At 40.4% G+C, this 18,498-nt stretch overlaps 1 protein-coding gene across 1 annotated transcript in view; it reads left to right on the forward strand.

The window, feature by feature from the left end:
- The window catches only part of CFAP299 (cilia and flagella associated protein 299), a 224,212-nt gene that overhangs the window by 192,557 nt on the left and 13,157 nt on the right, over positions 1–18,498 (forward strand). The window contains exon 4 of the mRNA XM_074904445.1: positions 2,707–2,849. Coding sequence (XP_074760546.1) covers positions 2,707–2,849 — 143 coding nt within the window. The remainder of the gene's footprint in view (positions 1–2,706; positions 2,850–18,498) is intronic.

The raw sequence follows: 18,498 nt of genomic DNA on the forward strand, positions 1-18,498 counted from the left end.
ATGCATTTCCTGACTGGCAAAATTAAGGTTCATCTCCAGCAAGAGAGGTGAGTTCCCTGTGGGGCTCTCAAAAGCATTGGTTCCACTGGTGGTTTGCTGGGGGGATCTGCACGCTTTTATGAGCCAAATTTATGTCTGAAACAATTAGGCACAACTCCATGGCTTTTAGCAAACTCACACCTCTGTGTGCTAGTGCTGAAGGCAGCATTGCTTCTTGTGTTTAATGCATTGAAACTACAAGAACTCCTTGGTCCTTTGTGAACACCGCACTTCTGTATGCCTCTAGTGTCTGACCAGAAAAGCAAGAAAAGGAACTCTACCTTGCTAGATGGTCATTGTAGGTCCCTTCCAACTATTTCTATTTCTATTTCTATTTCTATTTCTATTTCTATTTCTATTTCTATTTCTATTTCTATTTCTATTTCTATTTCTATTTTTATTTCTATTTCTATTTCTATTCTAAATTGTAGTAATTATGTCAATTTACCCCAGTTCTAAATAGGTTCAGTTGTTAGGCCCAAAAGTTATATGTAAGCATACCTTTCAAAGCCCATCTTAAAGTTTTTTCAGCTTTTGCCATGTAAGTTCCTGTAAACTTACAGGTGGATATAAAGCACAAACTCGGTGCTTAATAGGATTTGTTGTGTTGGAGACAAATCAAAAGAGTAATAAAGAGGCTTTTAGGAAAAGATTTTCCTGTTTGTGGGTTTTATGATATTTTTATTCTCTCTTTCAGTTACTTCTCAGTCAAGAGCTCTAGTGTTTTGGGAGGAAAGAGCGCAAATTTGTGCAGGGCTTCTGAGGGGCAAAAAGGTGTGACACGAAGTTCAGAATAACAAGAAAATTCAAGCTGATTGTTTAACGAATGAATGTTTATAGGTGATTAGAAATGAATCGTGGATAATACTGTAATTTCTGGCAGCTTTTTTAAAATGACCAGATCATACTGTGCAAGGCGTTAATTTAAAACTAGCTTTTCTGAAGGACGATGAATCCCTTTTTCAGATGCATGACATACACCTGGTCTTGTATCTAAGTGTGGATGCAGCATATAGTTGCCTTACTTTGTGCTGGGGACAGTCATATTTTTCTCATTGCCTTGTATCTGCCTTTACCTGGCTCTCCAGACACATAAATCAGTTGTTCAAAATGGCAGGGTGCTGGGGATAGGGAGGAGACTTATTTCAAGATAGTCAGATGTACTGAAGGAGATCCTTCTGGCTCATCCTATCAACGATATTGATGGTACAAAATTGCAAAATGATTAACACATGTTTTGATGGAATTAAGTGTGAAATTGGAAAAGGTAAACATATTTCAAGTATAACAAAGGCTTGCCAGATAAACTATTACACTCTAGAAATCTGCTGCTGTTAAAATAAGAAATGTTTTTTAAAAGAGTTCCATGTAGTATTGCTTCCATTTCCCCACATTCAAGAAAGGAATATCACTTGATTTCTGTTGAGTAAAAACAAATATGTACAGCTAACAAATACTGTTATACCTCACCTACCTAATAATCTGTACACTCAGCATTTAGTTTTTCTTATGTGGATCCCAGGATGCAAAACCCCTTCTGTCTTGCAAGTCCACACTCATCCTACTAGTTCTTTTTACTTTTTTTGTTGTGGTAGTGTGTAAAAAAGAATTGCCTTCGACCAACTTATTCTCTGTTCAGTTAGAAAATAAAAGGTAAAGCAACAGAGAAGGAGTAGAGAGTAAATGGGAACCAGGGTTCCAGCAACAAGTGATGTAGAAAGCCATCCCATCAGTGCCTGTGTGATGTACATCTCGGCAGCAGAAGAGACGTTCTTCCAAGTGTTACAACCCTAAAGCAGAAAGTAATCTCTTGCAGCCAGAACTGCTGCTGAATGTGCCGCTGTCCTCCAGATGCCTTGATGCCACCTTCAATTCAGGTCTGATTCATGGAGGTGCAACAGCTAAATGGGTAATTTGTTCTCCTACTTGGAGGCACCCTGCTTTAGTCAACTTTATTTCTAGGCACAGATTTTGTTTTGCTGTTTGTTTGCTTGTATTTAAGTTGTCAGATTTTTGCTCTGGAACTCATTAGATGTTAGGAATGAAACAATACAGGGGTTGCCTTGCAAGAGAGAGGGCTGGTGAAGTCTGCTCTGTTCTCTGGATATAGCACAGAATAGAGAGGTGTATGGTAACCAGTTTCCAGTCTGTCATCTTTCTGAAAAGCTAAAAGTCTGCGAATATTAAGGTGAACAAGTTTTACTTTGGTTGTAGAGGTGCATCCCAAATAAAATAACATTCTCATCCTTCCTACTTTGGTCCAGTAATAAGTGCATGGACAGTAGCAATGTAGAATGGCCAAACAAACACCCTCGCTTAAAAACAGGTGTCCAATGGTATTAAACTACTTCAGGATTATGTGCATGGGGCTGGCAGATATGGCCCAGGATCTGTGGTAAAACCCTTCTGAAGTGTCAGCAGGAGACATGGGGAATACACAAGGTCATGTTGCATGACACTGCATTTATATTTAACTGCACTGCTGCCATGCTTGTGTTAAGAATATGCTATAATATGGAGTACTTTAAGTGTCTTAACTCCTAACAGAAGCCTGGCCCAAGTGAAGTTGAAAATATTTATATAGTCTCTAAATATGTCTTTAAATGGAAATCTGTGCGCATATATATGCTTCTATTCTTCATTTGTGGCTGCCTTTTTGTTTTCCAGTCCATAATCTTCATTCGTGACCTAAATTCTCATCGCCAGGAGGTATCTGCATATATCGACTATGCACACAGACTGACAACAGATGATTTTGAAGTCTACTTCAGTGGAAAGAAAAGACTTCTCCCTCGGAACACTGATCTGAGGTATTTATCCTGACTTTTTTTCCATTTATTTGCATTTAGGAAATATATAGAGAAAGATTTTAATGTTTTTGATCCTAAAGATAGCTTAAGACAGTGTTTTTCACTGAAAGGCAAACATCATGCATCAGAATTAGTTGTGGAGAACAACTTTAAGAAGGGTCTCTGTCAGATTTATTTAGTCCAGAGCATAAAACTTAACCAGGACATTACAACCTTCACCTGTCTGCATTGCTCATTACCATGAGGCGTCTGTAAAGAGCAACATGCTTTGATCAGTAAGAGCACACTTCTGGAGATGCCACAGGCCACATAGCTGCAGGCAGCAATTGCCAGAACATCTCTAGCTTTGCCTGCTTTCCACAGAATCCACTGGGCGATGTTTTGCTTTGAAAGTGGGCTGCCTGCAGAGGTCTTCTGGTGGAAAGTAAGATGGTGTGTGATCTGTGACTAACAAGAGGTATCATCAGTGAGCTTTTTCACTGAAGGATGTGTTTTCCTTAGAATATGTCCTGTGACTGAGAGCCCAGAGATATACGTGTGAGAGATGTCTGTGCACTTCTGCTGGTGACAGACAAATCGAAGAGACTTGATGCAGCAAAGCTTGGGACCTGGGGCTGGGGCCTGGGACTGTGCTTAGAACTGAAACAGTGTGTGATATGACAGGCAGGTGCTGTTGGATATGGGGGAAGAGATGGTAAAAATGTCAGTGGGCTGGCGTTGTGAATCATTATGGAAGTCTTCTCTTCCTACATATTGGAAGGTAAGAACTGTCAACAACTAGCTGCAATGTCATGTGTAGTTACTGTGTCCTGGTGAAAAAGTGTCCAGTACAAATGAGTTAATGCATTTTCTCCGTTTTCTGAGAATAGTTTTCTGTAATGCAAATTGCTGCAAATGCAGTTCAAAGTCTGGTATGTGTTACAGAGGGAGAAAGCAGGAATGAGTGTTGGAGGGGACAAGTGGGCTAGTGAAGGTTTTGTGTTCTTCGTTCTCAGGACAGCAGATGTCAGTAATGAGGCAGAGATACTGAAATCTCAGCTCTACCTGTGACAGGAAGCAAAAATCTTGATTTTATGCTTTTAAATCACAGGGATGAACAGGCAGTTACTATTTATGACTGAATTAAGAACAGGAGTGTATATAAAATTGTGTCTGCTTTGCATATGATGTCCTTGCTAGAATTAGGATTTTATTAGTACTCAGAAGTAAGTCTTTTAAAATAACTGTTGTCATATTCAATAAGAAGTGTTACAGTTGTATCCCAGTAGTTATGCTTAGTCCTGGTTATTCTGAGTTGAAAAAGTTTCATTTAATATATACTTCAACCTCTTTATCCTTCCCTTGTGTCAAAAACAGGGTACACTGGAAACTTCATGGATAGCTCGGTGTGTTCATTCCTTCTAGTTGTTGAATATAGCTTCAGGTGATATTTAACATCTTTGTTAAAAATAAAAAATTGTGGTGGAGATAGAGCATATATATGGGTTTTTATAACTAGGATGTAAAATATGCAGAAGTGCATTTGAACTTTCCAGCTGAACATAAAGGGGAGTTAAGATAAAGCATATGCAATGCCAGGAAGGCTAGTTTGTTTTCTTTATATATAGGTATGAACGTGTGTGCTGTAGTTAATGAGATTCGTATACAGATATATAAATATATATAACTATACCTACATATAATGAAGTCTTAGTACATTCAACACTGGCTAAAGAAAAACCCTTCATTTTATGGTTAAATGATGTGGTTCTTGATGCATCATGTGTAAAAACTGGCTGTTTGTAAAAGCCCTGTCATGCCACAGAGAATCTCTAACTGCATTTATGTATCCCATGGTGTGCTGGTTTTGTCTGGGATAGAGTTAATTTTCTTCATAGTTGTTGATATGGTGCAGTGTGTTGCATTTGTGCTGAAAAGAGTGCTGATAACAGAGTGCTGCTATCGTTATCACTGAACAGTGCTTGCACAGCGTCAAGGCCTTTTCTGCTCCTCACCCCACTCCACCAGCGAGTAGGTTGGGGGTGCATAGGAAGTTGGGAGGGGACACACAGCTGGGACAGCTGATCCCAACTGACCCAAGGGTTATCCCATACTATATGACATCATGCTCAGCATAGAAAGCTTGAGGCAAAAGGAGGAAGGGGGTGACGTTTGGAGTAATGGTGTTTGTCTTCCCAAGTAACCGTTACACATGATGGAGTCCTGCTTTCCTGGAGATGGTTGAACAACTCCTTGTCCATGGGAAATGGTGAATGAATTCCTTGTTTTGTTTCACTTGGGTGCATGGGTTTTGCTTTACCTGTTAAACTGTCTTTATGTCAATGGATGAGTTTTCTTTCTTTTACTGATTCTCTCTCCCATCCCACAGCAGTGGGGGAATAAGCAAGTTGCTGTGTGGGACTTAGCTGCTGCCTGGAACCATGGCACGTGGTCCACTGGAGTTGTCAAGCGCACCATTTTGTATCAGTTAGGTGTCTTCAGAGAAGCACGTTTCATTCCCACCATGCCTGCCATGTTATTGGACAGTTGGAGGACAGGTGTGAAGAGGCCCCAGAAGAAAGGCTTGGCTAGTACTGTACTAATCTAAAGATTCTTGTTGGCAGAGAACTTCCCATGTCCCCTGAAAACCTTTTTATTGAGTAGATAAAAACATCCTGTTGAGTTTTAAATTTGAACTTCACCTGGTGGATCTTGTATCTGTAGTTGCATGCCAGGTTAAATACAGCTTTAGGGTTAAACAAGTTGTAATTACATAGGCTGTCATCAAAACTGTTTTCAGCCATTCTTCAGTATTTAAAAAGAATTATTTTACAGGTAAGTTTACGTTTAATAGTTCTCTCTCATCTTGGTAGTCTCACTCCTCTGCCTCTTTGCTTTCTACCTAGCTTCTTCAAAATGCATCAAGAATGCTGTTTGTGAATGGGGATAATCTGACTGTATGAATAATTTTGTGACTTCAGCTTTGAATCCCTTGTCAAGCTCTGAATCTAAATCTTTTCAACACTTTTTTCTTCCCTGGATACTTACGCATTTTGTCAGGTATAAAAATGTCCAACTATAGACAGCATGTCTCCTTTTCAGGCTGAAAGACTGGGTGAGTGTTTCTGTCAAAAGTGGTTGTTCCTAGAAGTAATTATTTCAGTCTAAATTGTTCCAAAATGCTGCCACCTTAATGAGAAAGTCAGTTTGGGAAATTGCTTCACTCAGAGCTTTGTGAAGTCCTTGCTCTTGGTCATACTTACTCTTAGTTACCTGGGAGATTGTAAAACTTGGATTTTGCAGAAGAGGTTAGTATCTTGTGCAGAGCTATGACATTATCTTTTAAGTATAGAAATCTATACTTTGCTGCAACACATTTTTTCCTTAGCTGTTTGAGGCCGTCAGAAGATATTAAATTTGGTCTGAAGTACTCTCTGTATCAGATTCTTGTTCACAATACAAAGTAAAAATATTGAACAATGAAGTTTATGTGATATTCATACTTTAAATCCGGTGGGTAGTATCAGAGGCTCTTGTATTTGATCTATGTGGTTCCTCTGAGTATTTTTGCCATTTTATTGCATTGCCCTATCGAGGGAGTATTATTTATATGATATAATCCTCATTTGGTTCCAGTTTATTAAATGAAAGGAATGTGTTAGGCAGTCAGTTCTTAAAGAGGTCTGGAATCTGGACTGTAATTGAATCCATTCCCTCTCAGCTAATTTATGTAATCTGATGAGAAACAAGTGTAATACAATTTGTTCAAAGAAAATGGAGAATGTTCATTCTATGGAACCATACCAAAAAAGTTCTCTGCATAGCAAAAGACAAAGTTTGGGCTGCCTTCTGTCTGATCAGCTGTACTTTGAGATCCTCACCTCCTAACGAAGGAAGATGAAGTGAACGTTTTTCAGTAGAATTGTACTGTTTCAATTTTGTGTGAATTCCTGCCCTGATTTTTCATTAGTTTTCTGCGGCAGCCTGCTAGATACGGTATTTTTGATACTGTACACTGTAGTGTTTTATCCTCACACTTGGCTTGTAGTTGCAGTGTTTTCATTTCTTCTTACTAGTGTGCGCATTCTTTTCTAAGGAAAAGGAGCCATTTACTGTAGAACACAGGTCCCAGATTTTCCCCTGAACTAATGGTCTGAAATCATTTGCTTATCTCATCAGGAGTGAAACTCATTTGGTTTCGGCCCCAGCATGTGTCAGTTTGAGCATGGGAGGTCCAGCATTCAGGGCTTTGTGGTGATGCACCTCGTCTGTGATAGAAGTGCATCATGACACACAGGTACTTTCAGATACGGCATGTTGTTCTTTGCTGTTGGCAAGAACAATCCTATCAACTTCTGCCCTTCTCCTCTTATAGTTCAGCTGTGGTCTGTTGTGGCTGCAAGTGGGAGCAGCATTTGGCAGTCATTCATTAACTGGGGTTGGAATTCCCTCCCGTTTTATTGTCAGGTATATTCTAAGATACCATCTGTTAATCTGTAAAGACCTGTAGGCCAGCAATATGTTCCTAAGTGTGGGGGCATGAGGCAACTTCTCCCTTCCCTGCTGTACCCTGTACCCTGCAGATTTGAGAGCAATTTACAGAAGAGAGCTTCTCTACCTCACTTATCCATGGGTGAGCTGAGAAAGAAGCAGTTGCATTTTCACGCTCAGTGGCACAGGCAGTCCCACTGTGCCAGGCAGAAGATGTACAGAGAACGCCTCCTCCCTCAAGGAGCAGGCTGTGGGAGCTGAACCAAACTCCAGCTGCGCCCCAGCTGCGCCCCAGGAGCAGCGAGGCAGCAGTGACCCACATGCAGGGGTTGTGGTAATCCAAAATGCAGCCTGAAGCCTCTGGAAATCACTTCTCCCCAGCCAGGGCATGCTCTGTGGCTGCCTGTAAATTGATTACAGCAGCTAGAGGTAGGAGAAAGTCACCTATAACAGGCAGCATGAGCATGTACTTGGTGATGTGTGTTACTGTGGATTTCCTTCCAGCCTTCAGAGAGCAGGATGTTGAATGGGTGTTAGAGGAAAACAGGCTGTGTTTGGTTTAGTGTTTTCTGTTTTGTTGATCAGGAGGGGTCTTTTTGCATATATAAAAGAGGTTGTCCTTGTGTCAAAAGATTCACAGTTAGCCATTTCTCCAGCTGCCCTGGCGGTGTGTTTACTTCAGTTGGCTCTGAAAGGGAAACCCTTTGGAAACTCACTCTTGGTGTACATCTGCGGACCCCGTTCATCATCTGTTTGGCACGTCAGCCTCCAGCTACCCCAGCTGACACAAGGCAAGTCAGCTTCTCAGTAGTGTTGAATGCCTGCAAATCAGAAGCTGATCTGAATGATCAGATGCTATGGATGTAGACCATGAGTTAAGTCCAAACTTAATTTCATGAAAAAGGTAAAAACGTCCTGAGATTCCAAAATGTGCAATCTCCAATCTTGGAGAGGATTGGACAGACTCCACCCCTTAATTCCCATACTGCTAGTAATATTACAGTTCAGAGAATTTAGGGTTAAGGAAAAAAAAGTCCTTTCAACATCACAATTTTGTAAGGACTTTGCCATGAAAGAGTAAATTTCATTGTATCTTTTGAAAAGAGATACTGGTTTCAAACAGTTTGACATGGGCAGTACTTTGGCTTATAGTTCACAAAAAGTAGATACGTGGTTTTTGAGTTGGTTGTCATGATACTTAATGTTTACAAAATCATCTGGGTCTTTGGTTAACAGCTGTGTTCAGTGTTTGTTGACAAATATCCCAATAATAACAAGCCAGTTGCTTTGGAGACTTTGGGGAAATGGGTGACAAAGGGGGTGAAACTAGGGAGCCTGGATGAGAACGAAGCCCGTGAAGGCTGGTGTCACTCCAGACATGTTGGCTGGAGCCCTCTCTAGCCATAATGGGGGAAAAAAATGTTGTTCTCACTGTTTAACTGTAACTCCCGGAGTCCTTTCCTTGTATAACGGTATTCATCGTATATGAGACTTAGTGTCCTAACTCACAGATAGCATGGCCTGATTTTTTAAGATTTTCAGTACCTACACTATTGTTGCTTTCAGTAGTATTATATAGTAACATATGCAGTAGGAACGTCTTAGTCTGTCACCCATTAGGTTCCTATTTATGCACGTTGCACATTCGGCATCCAGGATTTTTTGTCAATCTTCAAATCTTTTGGAGGTGAAGTGATGCCATTGTGCCAACAGGAGGAGTGGCAGTGCAGGAGTCCAGGGGGGTAGTTCTTAACCATCGCTTAGGTATGCATGGCAATTGAGAGCAAGTGGCAGATAGACGTGTAGGGGAAAGGAGAGTGCATTCAGACTTGATGTTTGCATGTGTGAGAAAAAAATTCCATTGCTGCCAACTCAGTAAATGTTTAATTTGGATATGTATGCTTCCACATCTGGCTCATATTTAAATACAGCAAATACTACTTTTCACTTTCAATTTCTCCCCTTTTTTCAATTCAAACTTCAATCTCGTAAGAAAGATAAAGTCTCTTAAGAGGAAGGATTGGCTTTTTGAAGCTTTGAACAAACACTCTACACATTTGAAATAGGGAAATGGAAACTACAAATCGCTAAAATCTTAGGAGAGAAAAAAAATTAATGTAGGGGCAAGGGTCTCTTACTCTCCTTGTCAGTGCAGTCATACAGTCACCAGAAAGAACAGAACAGTAGGAAAAACCTCTCAGAAAATAGAAATTGGCCAAGCGCTTCTTTGGAATGTCATTTGGGTTGAAGCTTCTGTGTGCAATTTGAGATCAGAATTGATTCATGGCTGTTTACATGTGAAGACAGTGTTATGATGCACAGACACATGCATATGGCAATCGGACCTAAACATGATAGCTCTTTCTCCTCTTACCAATTCCCTGAAAATAAAGGGAATGATTTTTGCAGTACTTCAAATCTTATATATCTTGCCTCACCAGACAGCCACATATCTTCCCACCAGCCCCAGTTCTCTCTTAATGTGGACCAGAAATGATACTGCATTAATCTTTGCAATGCTGACAATAGATATGTGCTGGTTCTGTCAGGCTGTTTTTTATCAAGCTCCTCTAAATCATCCTATTGTTTGCATAAGATCTGCCAGTCAATGTGCCACAAACCCAGCCATGTCTCGTGTGGAAAATGTGCCTAACCTTCTCAAGCAGCAATTTTAAAGGCCCCTTTAAGGTGCCCACCAGAACAGGCTTCCTGGTGTGGTTGCAGTGTAACTAATATTAGAATCAGTAACAGCTAATGAGTGAGGTCCCAAATAAGAGACCTAAGAAGACATTCACATAACTGCTTTCATATTTAGAGAAACACTTAAGGCATGTATTTACATGCTTTTCCAAGCAAGAAAACAGAATAAGGACCCCAGATCGGGGCTTTAATTACTGAGTGTGTTTGCACTTGAAATGTTAAGAAGCACATAAGTTAAAATGCGGTGCACCATTAGTTGCATTGTTTACTTAAAGTCTGCGTCAGAAAGAATGAGTGTGTAAAGTGTGGAGGGAGAGTCCTTGAGGCACTACAGAGCCAAGCGCATCATGTCACCCATCTGGGGCAGCAGGCCTGGCCAGCACAGCATAGGCTGAATGCATCTGCTCTGACTATGCAAGCGTAGCTTTGGTTTGCGTTGTGATGGCTGATCTTAGTGCTGTCCATTAGTAATGGACATCAAAGGGATGTTTATAATGAAGCTGCAGTTTTGCAAGTACTTCTCTGGAAACTGTGCTTCTGGTTTGTTGTCCAGACATGTAAACATCAGTCAGAGCACTGTGTGGTGATCCTGAGGCAGCATGTGATTTCTGCCACACATGGGTGTCTGAGAAACCACTTTTTCCTTCTAGTTAGACCAGGAAATACCTGTGGCTGAAGTCGGTATGTCCAGATTTTTTAATGGATGGTTGTATGGAATAACTAGCACTTTCTTTGCTTGCCAGCTATGTCCTAGTGAAAATGATGGCAAAATTCTCCTTCACTGCATTGATAAGTAATGGTATTGCTTTGATTGCCAGCTACTGTAGGTAAAGCTGTGCATTTGTGGCAGATAATGTCAAGGTTTAACTGGAGAATCACTGTCTCTTGCCATAAACAGAATTTCTCCCTAATGCTTTGCAGGGTGAAGCCCTGAGCGCTGTGATAGATAGCCCTTATCTATGCCTGGCCTAAGGACCAGAGGTGGTTTCTTGGCAATTAACTTCCAGGAAGCAGAATTAATACAGAGGGAGGGACCTGTTGAGGGATCTGTTTTAACTCTTTAGAAAAACTGTCCATAAACTTTTAAAGCTATTATTTGGAAAAGACCTAGTATCTTTAAAATGTTCAGGGGGCAGTGGGAGAAGAGAGAGGGAAAGGAGCAGGGAGAGACAGAGGAACAACCCCTAATGAGCTCAGAATAACTCAGCGATTGTTGGCTTTTGTGGCTGTATTTTTCAAGCTTTCCTGTCTGAACTATGTCAATAATTAAAGATCCAATGAAGAATGGATATGCAACTGGATTTCCCACATCCTCGGTGAGGTCTGAGCAATCAGGGTCTTGAAATAAACATTTGGTTGAAAAATTCCTCAGTACCCCGAACTGAATCTACTTATCTCCTGTGCTGCAGCAGAGGTCTGCAAGTAATTTGATTGTGTACAAAGAAGTATTTCCAGTTAAAAGTTCTTGTTCAGTATCACTTTGTTTTCCCTTATTTTTGGATTATTGTAATGCCAGGTACTTGTCTTTTCTCCTGTATGATGCCAGTTGAACTTTCTTTGTATGGACTTGTCTTCTGCTTCTAATCATTTCACTGCTTATCCTTAAATCGCATCAGTGAGAAGTAAGTACGTAAAAATCCATACAGCATCTTATTAGGATCTTCTTTTCTGGCAGCAATGGTCATGTCAAAGATACTTCATCAAAACCAAGTGAGTGTAATTGCAGTAATTTTCAGTTTGCTTCTACAATGATTCTTGAAAAGGAACACATGCTTTATAAGCAGTGTACACTGACCGTGTCACTTCTTCATGCCATTGTATCACAGTACTTACAAGTTTTAAATCTGCATTGCTTGGGGGCTATTAGGAAGGTAAAAAACCCCAAAGTCCTGGCCTCTAGCAGAGATCTGTGTGGATAAATAATATATTTCTCTGTACTTCTCTTGAATACTTAAAAAAAGGGGGCTGTGAGACAATCATGGTTTTTTGTTTGCACTAGAGAGTTCATATTTATGTTTGTGAAAATCTTTATATGATGCATAATAGTTATTTTATTTTCAAAATATCCTGAAGGCACCCATGCTTATGGAGAGCAGATGGAGGTCTCGTTCGTGAGTCAGTAAGCCTGCAGGAGAAAGCCCTGAGGGTTGTGTTTCAGCCTCATCTATTTCAAGACAGGGCAGCTTGCTTAATGCCAACAGGAGGGGGTATGCCAAGTAGGAGTAATGTGTCTCAGATGTAAAATACTGTAAATGTTAAAAAGTGTGTCATGTCCTTTTTGACATCTATTTTTTCTGTCATCCAACATACACCTCCCTTCTCTTCCTCCATGAAATAAGTGTATGACTTTGTTTTCCCTGTCTTTAGTTTTGTTTTAAATCTTTTCCGTTTTCTTGGTGTCTGAATTTCCTTAATTCTCCCTGCCTCCTTTTCCCTTCTTGCTCACAGATACTTATGGAGAGCTCACAAATTAGACATTCCTCTGGGAAGCCTCATAACAGTTCTTTGTGTCTGTGTTTTTCATGGAAACAAGAATGTCTCACAGTCAAAGCCCCATTGCATGCGCTCTGATGCTGGGCTGTGCTGTGACAGTGGCAGTGACACAGCTCTCACTCGGAGGTGCCACGGTGTCATTTTGGCAGTGTAGGAGCAGCCCTCCCTGCTTGCAAAGCTTGTAGCTTGGGTTGTGGTGACTGCTCAGCGTGACTCTTGGAGCTTTTCATTTTCCCTTTTATCCCAGGCTTAGTGGTTGAGTGGCAGGGAGTTCCCATGCTTTTCCAAGTGAGCCCAGTGGGGCTTGTTCCATGCAATCCAAGTCTCACAGCCCCAGTAAATTCTTCTGGTGCTTTTCCAGGGGCTGAAGTATGAGACCAATTTAAGGAAATAATGTAATGCACTGCAATAGTAAAGATACCATACATCTGCATGTGATGACAACTTAACTGCAGGTACTCTATGAGTCCCACAGGTTATTTTTATTATGTCTCTGAAAATGACCACAAGCTAGGAAAGTGACTTAATTCCTTTCACTGATAGGGCACTTTTGGAGGGTATGTTTTAACTCTGCTATGAGTTTTAAATAGGCTATCCCCCCTCCTGCCGGCCCCCTTTCTTGATTAATGCCTGGAGACTATGGATTTAGAATGACATTCCAGGCTGATCTAGTAACAAGGTTTGGATGTGAAAGCTGCGCGTGTTGAGCCAAGCTGGAGTCTTGCTATGCCAGAAATGCGTTGTTTCAGCACTCTGTCTGGGCAGTGCACCTGCACCTACGCGCTGGAGCTGCCACCGAGGAAACCTTCCTGCAATTCTGCTTCTCATTACATCCCCAGATCAAAATGTTCTTTGTAACAACATGGTATCTGGCTAGCTCCCTCTCCTGCACTGGTATACCCTGAGGTTTGTGGGATACTGATACCACGCTCTCCAAGATGTTCAAAAGCTCAGATAAACATTTGGTAATATGGATTTATGGCTGCCTGTGCACAGGCAGATCACACATGTTGTAACCACACTGAAAATATTTCCTGAGGAACAGCAGGAGGAGGGGTGGGAGAGGCATGGGCTAGCATTTAAGGTGGGGAAGGAAAGGTAATTCTTCTGTTCTTAATGGTCTTTGGAGCTAATGGTACCATTTTAAAGCACTTACATACTTTTTTGACGCTTTGATACTGGAAGCCCTATTATTTGTTTGAACTGTGCTACACTGGACACCAAAGCAGGGAAAAGAATGAGAGTGCTAGTTCTGATCTATAAATTTCTGCGTGGCTTCAGACCTACGTATCTGAGAGGAAGAGACTCAGCGTCCATGTGAGAGGGTGATTTTTGTCTTGCTGGCATTGCAACGGGTGAACCTGCATGCATGGATGGCGAAGGATGGAAAAGTCATTTTGCTGGAGGCTGTTTGCTGGGGAAGCCCCTTTCCTTGCCTGTGGGGCAGAGAACAGTGACAGCCCTTGGCTTCCAAGTGTGCAGGCAGCAGGGGCACTGTAAAAGCTTGTAGCTGTTACGGGCCATGATTTGCCAGGGTGTCTGCAGTCTTCCCAGAGCATATTTGCATGTGTTTAATAGATGGATGTTGATAGGCTGCTTTCTTTTATTCTACAATAATTTTCCACTATGTTCACATTTCCACTGAAATGCTCATACATGCCTACAAATACTTTTTGATGTATGGGGTTTTTTTGTAAGATTATAACTTTACATAAAACACTGAAGTATAACATGAATTATGTTGTGTTCTGTACTTGTGAAATTCTGTCCTGAAGAAGACAGATGACAGATATTAAATGTATAGCAGGCAGGAGTTGGGTAGTGTATAGCTCTGGTTGGATGCACAAGAACTGGTAAATTTTCTCAACTTTTGTTTAAGAATGTCCCTTTTCTTACTGTTGGACATGGCAATATTCTGTTCTACATATGACACATACATCATATTTCCAGTACTCTAAGCCATTCAACTACATTAAGCAGATGTGGAAAACTAACAATGATTACATCAGTTATAAATCATAATATTTAAGGATCCAGCTCAAAACATTAGGGAGGGTGACAACTTATGTATGATTTTTAATTTAAAATTGCTAAAAAGTTATTAATCTGCTGTAAGTCAGATTTTCCCTCTGTTAAACCATTATGCTATCCCAGTGTTTTGAGAAGAAATTAATCTTCATTTTTTTTCTCATGTATGCCCCATGTACACTGTCTTCAGAGAAAGATCTTTCTTGAAAACTTTTTTGGTAGTTGTTTTGCTAAGTTCTGGTGTGTATCTTTTGTCCATCGCAGTTTGTGACATTGCTGTCCATGCTGCCTAGTAGACAGTTGTTCCCCATCACTGTCACATTTTTGCTTTTCCCCCTGTCACTTGATCCCTTTGTATGTTAGATGACAATTGTTGCATTTTCTTGTAGGCTTAGGACTGTTGTTACCTACCTGTTAAAATCAGAATAACCTTATCATAGCTGTCAAGGAACTTTATGGATATGTTCTTTTGCAAAGTGTGTAAAAGACTTTGCTGTCTCTATTTTTACGCTATGAAATGCTACACATACTTAAATGAGGGTTGTTCTTACATTGCTCCTAAATGAGAGATAACTTTCCCAGATTTGCAAATGATGACTCTGAATATAATTCTTTCAAAAAGCAGCAGCTTTGGCCTAAAAGGGAATTTTTGCAATCATCTCTCTGGAGCAGGGTTTTATTCATGTGTGGCGTGCAGATATATAAAAGGCATGTGAGTCTGCTCTCACTGGATCTTTGTCCTGGACCTGACTGAGATCAAGGCTATTTGTTTGTTTCTTTTCTTTCTCTTAGAATCAGTCTTTTTTGGACACCAGAGATTCTTGGTCTTGGAGGATGCACAGGAGGTCGGATCCACTCCCATTCTCTGAATACTGCAAAATCCACTTTGTTCTTTAGAATATTTCTTAAAACATGTACAAGCGATAAATGTGGGACAAAAGTTCAAAACAACAGGTTTTTTCCTACTATCAAACTGATGAGGGCACTGAACCAGTTTCCAGGAAGCCTTCATTTACACTTCAGGCTTTACAGGACATTTACGTCTCCTTATTACTGTGCTAATGTTTTCCCTAATAATTATTCTGGTGGGTTTGTTTGGGGTTTTTTTGTCTTGCTGTGTTTTGGACAAGTTCAAGCCACTACCCTGATAACTCCACACTTAAAATGCTTGCATTTGGAACTAATGCTAAAAATGATCTTTTGACCTCTGAAAATTATCTATATGTTAGTGAAGAACTGGAATTATTATTGCTGTATTTTTTTTCCATCTCTGGCTTTTGATCATTACACTTGCATCTAAATTCTGTCAAATACATTTTCCTAACATCACTAATGTTTGACACTGAGCAGTGTCTCAGCCGGATGCCTCAGGACCAATTTGCCATCATCGTAGCATTAATGAAATTCTTGGGTTTTATTTCCCATACCCACAGTTAAATTGCTTTGCTTATTTTCCTCAGCGTTTGTTACCATCTGTGCCAATGATCGCCAATTTATTTTTTAACAAACACTATTAAACTTTTCTGTTTCAAGTAACTGTAAACATCCCAGCAGTATGTGAAAGACTATAGGAAAAGAACTTTTCATCATCTTTTGAAACTGTGTCAGACCTTAATGAAGAGTGCAGCAGCCTTGGGAGAAGATCTCCCCCTTGATTCCAGTGGGACTAAATTTACAGCTTTAACAGGAGACACACTGATGGTATCAGACTTGGCAGGTTTTGAAGCAGATTGCAAAATCAGTTTTTTGTGATAATCTTCTCATGTCCTGCAGAGAATATCTGATGGAAAAGATGGGAATTTTCAAGCTTCTAAACTGATACTCCATCAGAAAGTTAGTGAAGTTAGGCAGTGTAAAATTCTGATAGTCGGCAATGTCACAAAGTCCAATTTAAACTGCAGGATTGGGTTATCTCAGCCATAGCGTCACTGTTCCTTTTTTTAGATTGGATGTTTTAAGTAGTTACACATTTTCAGTGTTATGATACCCTTGATACTACATATTCATACATTTTGGTAGGGATACATGCAGAAAGAGTAAAGTGCACCCCTGCTGCAGTCTGCAAGTAGTAAGCAGAAAAGGTTGATCAATTTAAACCTTTCCCTGTAAAGAGCAAAAAATTGGCTCTAAGTTGTAGCTTGCTGAGGAAGCTGTTGCAGTTGTTCTTTAGTATGCAGTAATATCCTCTTTACATCTGCACACTGAAGACAAACAGGGAGAGTGCTTTTCTTACAAACTGTATTGTTGGTTTGTTCAATAGGTTTGTTCTTCATAGGGCTACAGATTATGCAGTCATTGAAACTGCCATGTTAAGTGTACACCTTCCAGATGTCTGATTCTTCAAACCTTACAGAAAGGTGTAATGTTCACACTTTCACATTATCTAAACAGTCTTTTCTGGAGCAGTTGTAGTAACTATAGCCCCAGTAGTCCTACATATCAGTTTATCCTGCTTTGAACAGATTCTGTCATTCTGCATAAGGACATGTACTTTCTTCATTTGCTTCCTGTGATTCAAATAACCTCAGGTGGTTTGCAGCTTATGTGAGTAACAGTTACCATGGCCAACTCACTCCATGACACTTTATCAACATACTGTCTCCGTCACATCAGATCCATGATCTGTGTCTTTGCCTGCGAGACCCAGTAAATGCTTTCAAACCTCTTGCCCTGTGTCCTGACATACGTGGTGCCCCTTCAACCACATGAAGTTCTCCTTCAACTTCAGTCTCTTTTTCCTACATTTCCTACTCCCTACTGTTAACATGAACAACCTCTTCGAGTTCATGCAGCCTCTTCCTGGAATGGTTTTTCTGACCCAAGCATGTGCAGAGCTTTGTGCACTGCGTAGGTCCTGTTGTATTCAGTGTGTTTCATGTGGTTTGAAGAACTGGGGCCTCCAACCTTTTTATCCCCCCAGATTTCAAAGAGGTTCTTGTTATAGACTGTTTCTCATTTTAATGTGCAATTACAGTTTGACTATCTAGTTGTAATGTGTGTGTCTCACGTGCATAAGTTTTGCAGTCAGATTACAAGCTGTGAATGTATTGTAGAGAAGGTAAGGAATGTGAATACTCTGTATAACATTTTGCTTCATTAATATAATATCACAGCTCTGCCACCTTGTTTGCATTGAAATAGAAAAGTTGCATGCCTGATGCCCTGTCATCTCTTTGCTCTGTTGCTAAATGTACATTTAAATTAGCTATGTCAGTCTCCCAGATTGGTAGTATGTTTGTCATTTGAAAGCATTAAAACTCAATCTATTTTCAATAGTTCTGCTGATTTGAGCCATTCAAGCTATATGTTGCTGTGCGTCAAACCAGTAGTTGAAATGTGTGTAGTGATAAGTTTTTTAGCAGCAAAGACAATAGTCACTGTCTTTTCCTGGACCAAACGTTCAACCGTAAAAACCTAATGGATCACGCCAAAGCTGATGTTTGCAAGATGTGGTGCTGAAGTTAAACCTACTGGTTTTGAAGTAACTAAGTTACTTTTTAAGACTTTGTTTTTACACTAATAGCTGTTAGTAATTCTCCCCAAACTTAGCAGTTTCCTGGGTGCTCTGGTCTCACCAAATCCTAGCAAAACACATCTTTTTCTTAACTAGTATGGGCAAGCTGGAAACTGCACAGCCCAGTCTGCAGCAGTTTTTATGTCCTGAACTCAGTTTGTAATCTAGAGGTTTTCTGAGGATGTATTTTACAAGGGCCCTTTGGATCTAATAAGCTTAGGAGTGACTTGCTAAAGACCCTTAAGACAGGGTAGTACTTTCCTGAAAACCTGGCATTTTTGACACTTGAAGGGGAATTAAATTAAATGGAAACTTCTGATGTGTTCTCATGTCTCCTATTGCAGTGTATTTACAAGCTTGAGGTCACTGTCATTTAGATAAAATTCTGAGCCCATTGCAGAAAGGGGCGGGGCGGGGGGAGAAGGGAGTTGTACAGCAATATTT

Source organism: Athene noctua, chromosome 4 (assembly GCF_965140245.1).
Source record: "Athene noctua chromosome 4, bAthNoc1.hap1.1, whole genome shotgun sequence".
NCBI lineage: Eukaryota > Metazoa > Chordata > Aves > Strigiformes > Strigidae > Athene > Athene noctua.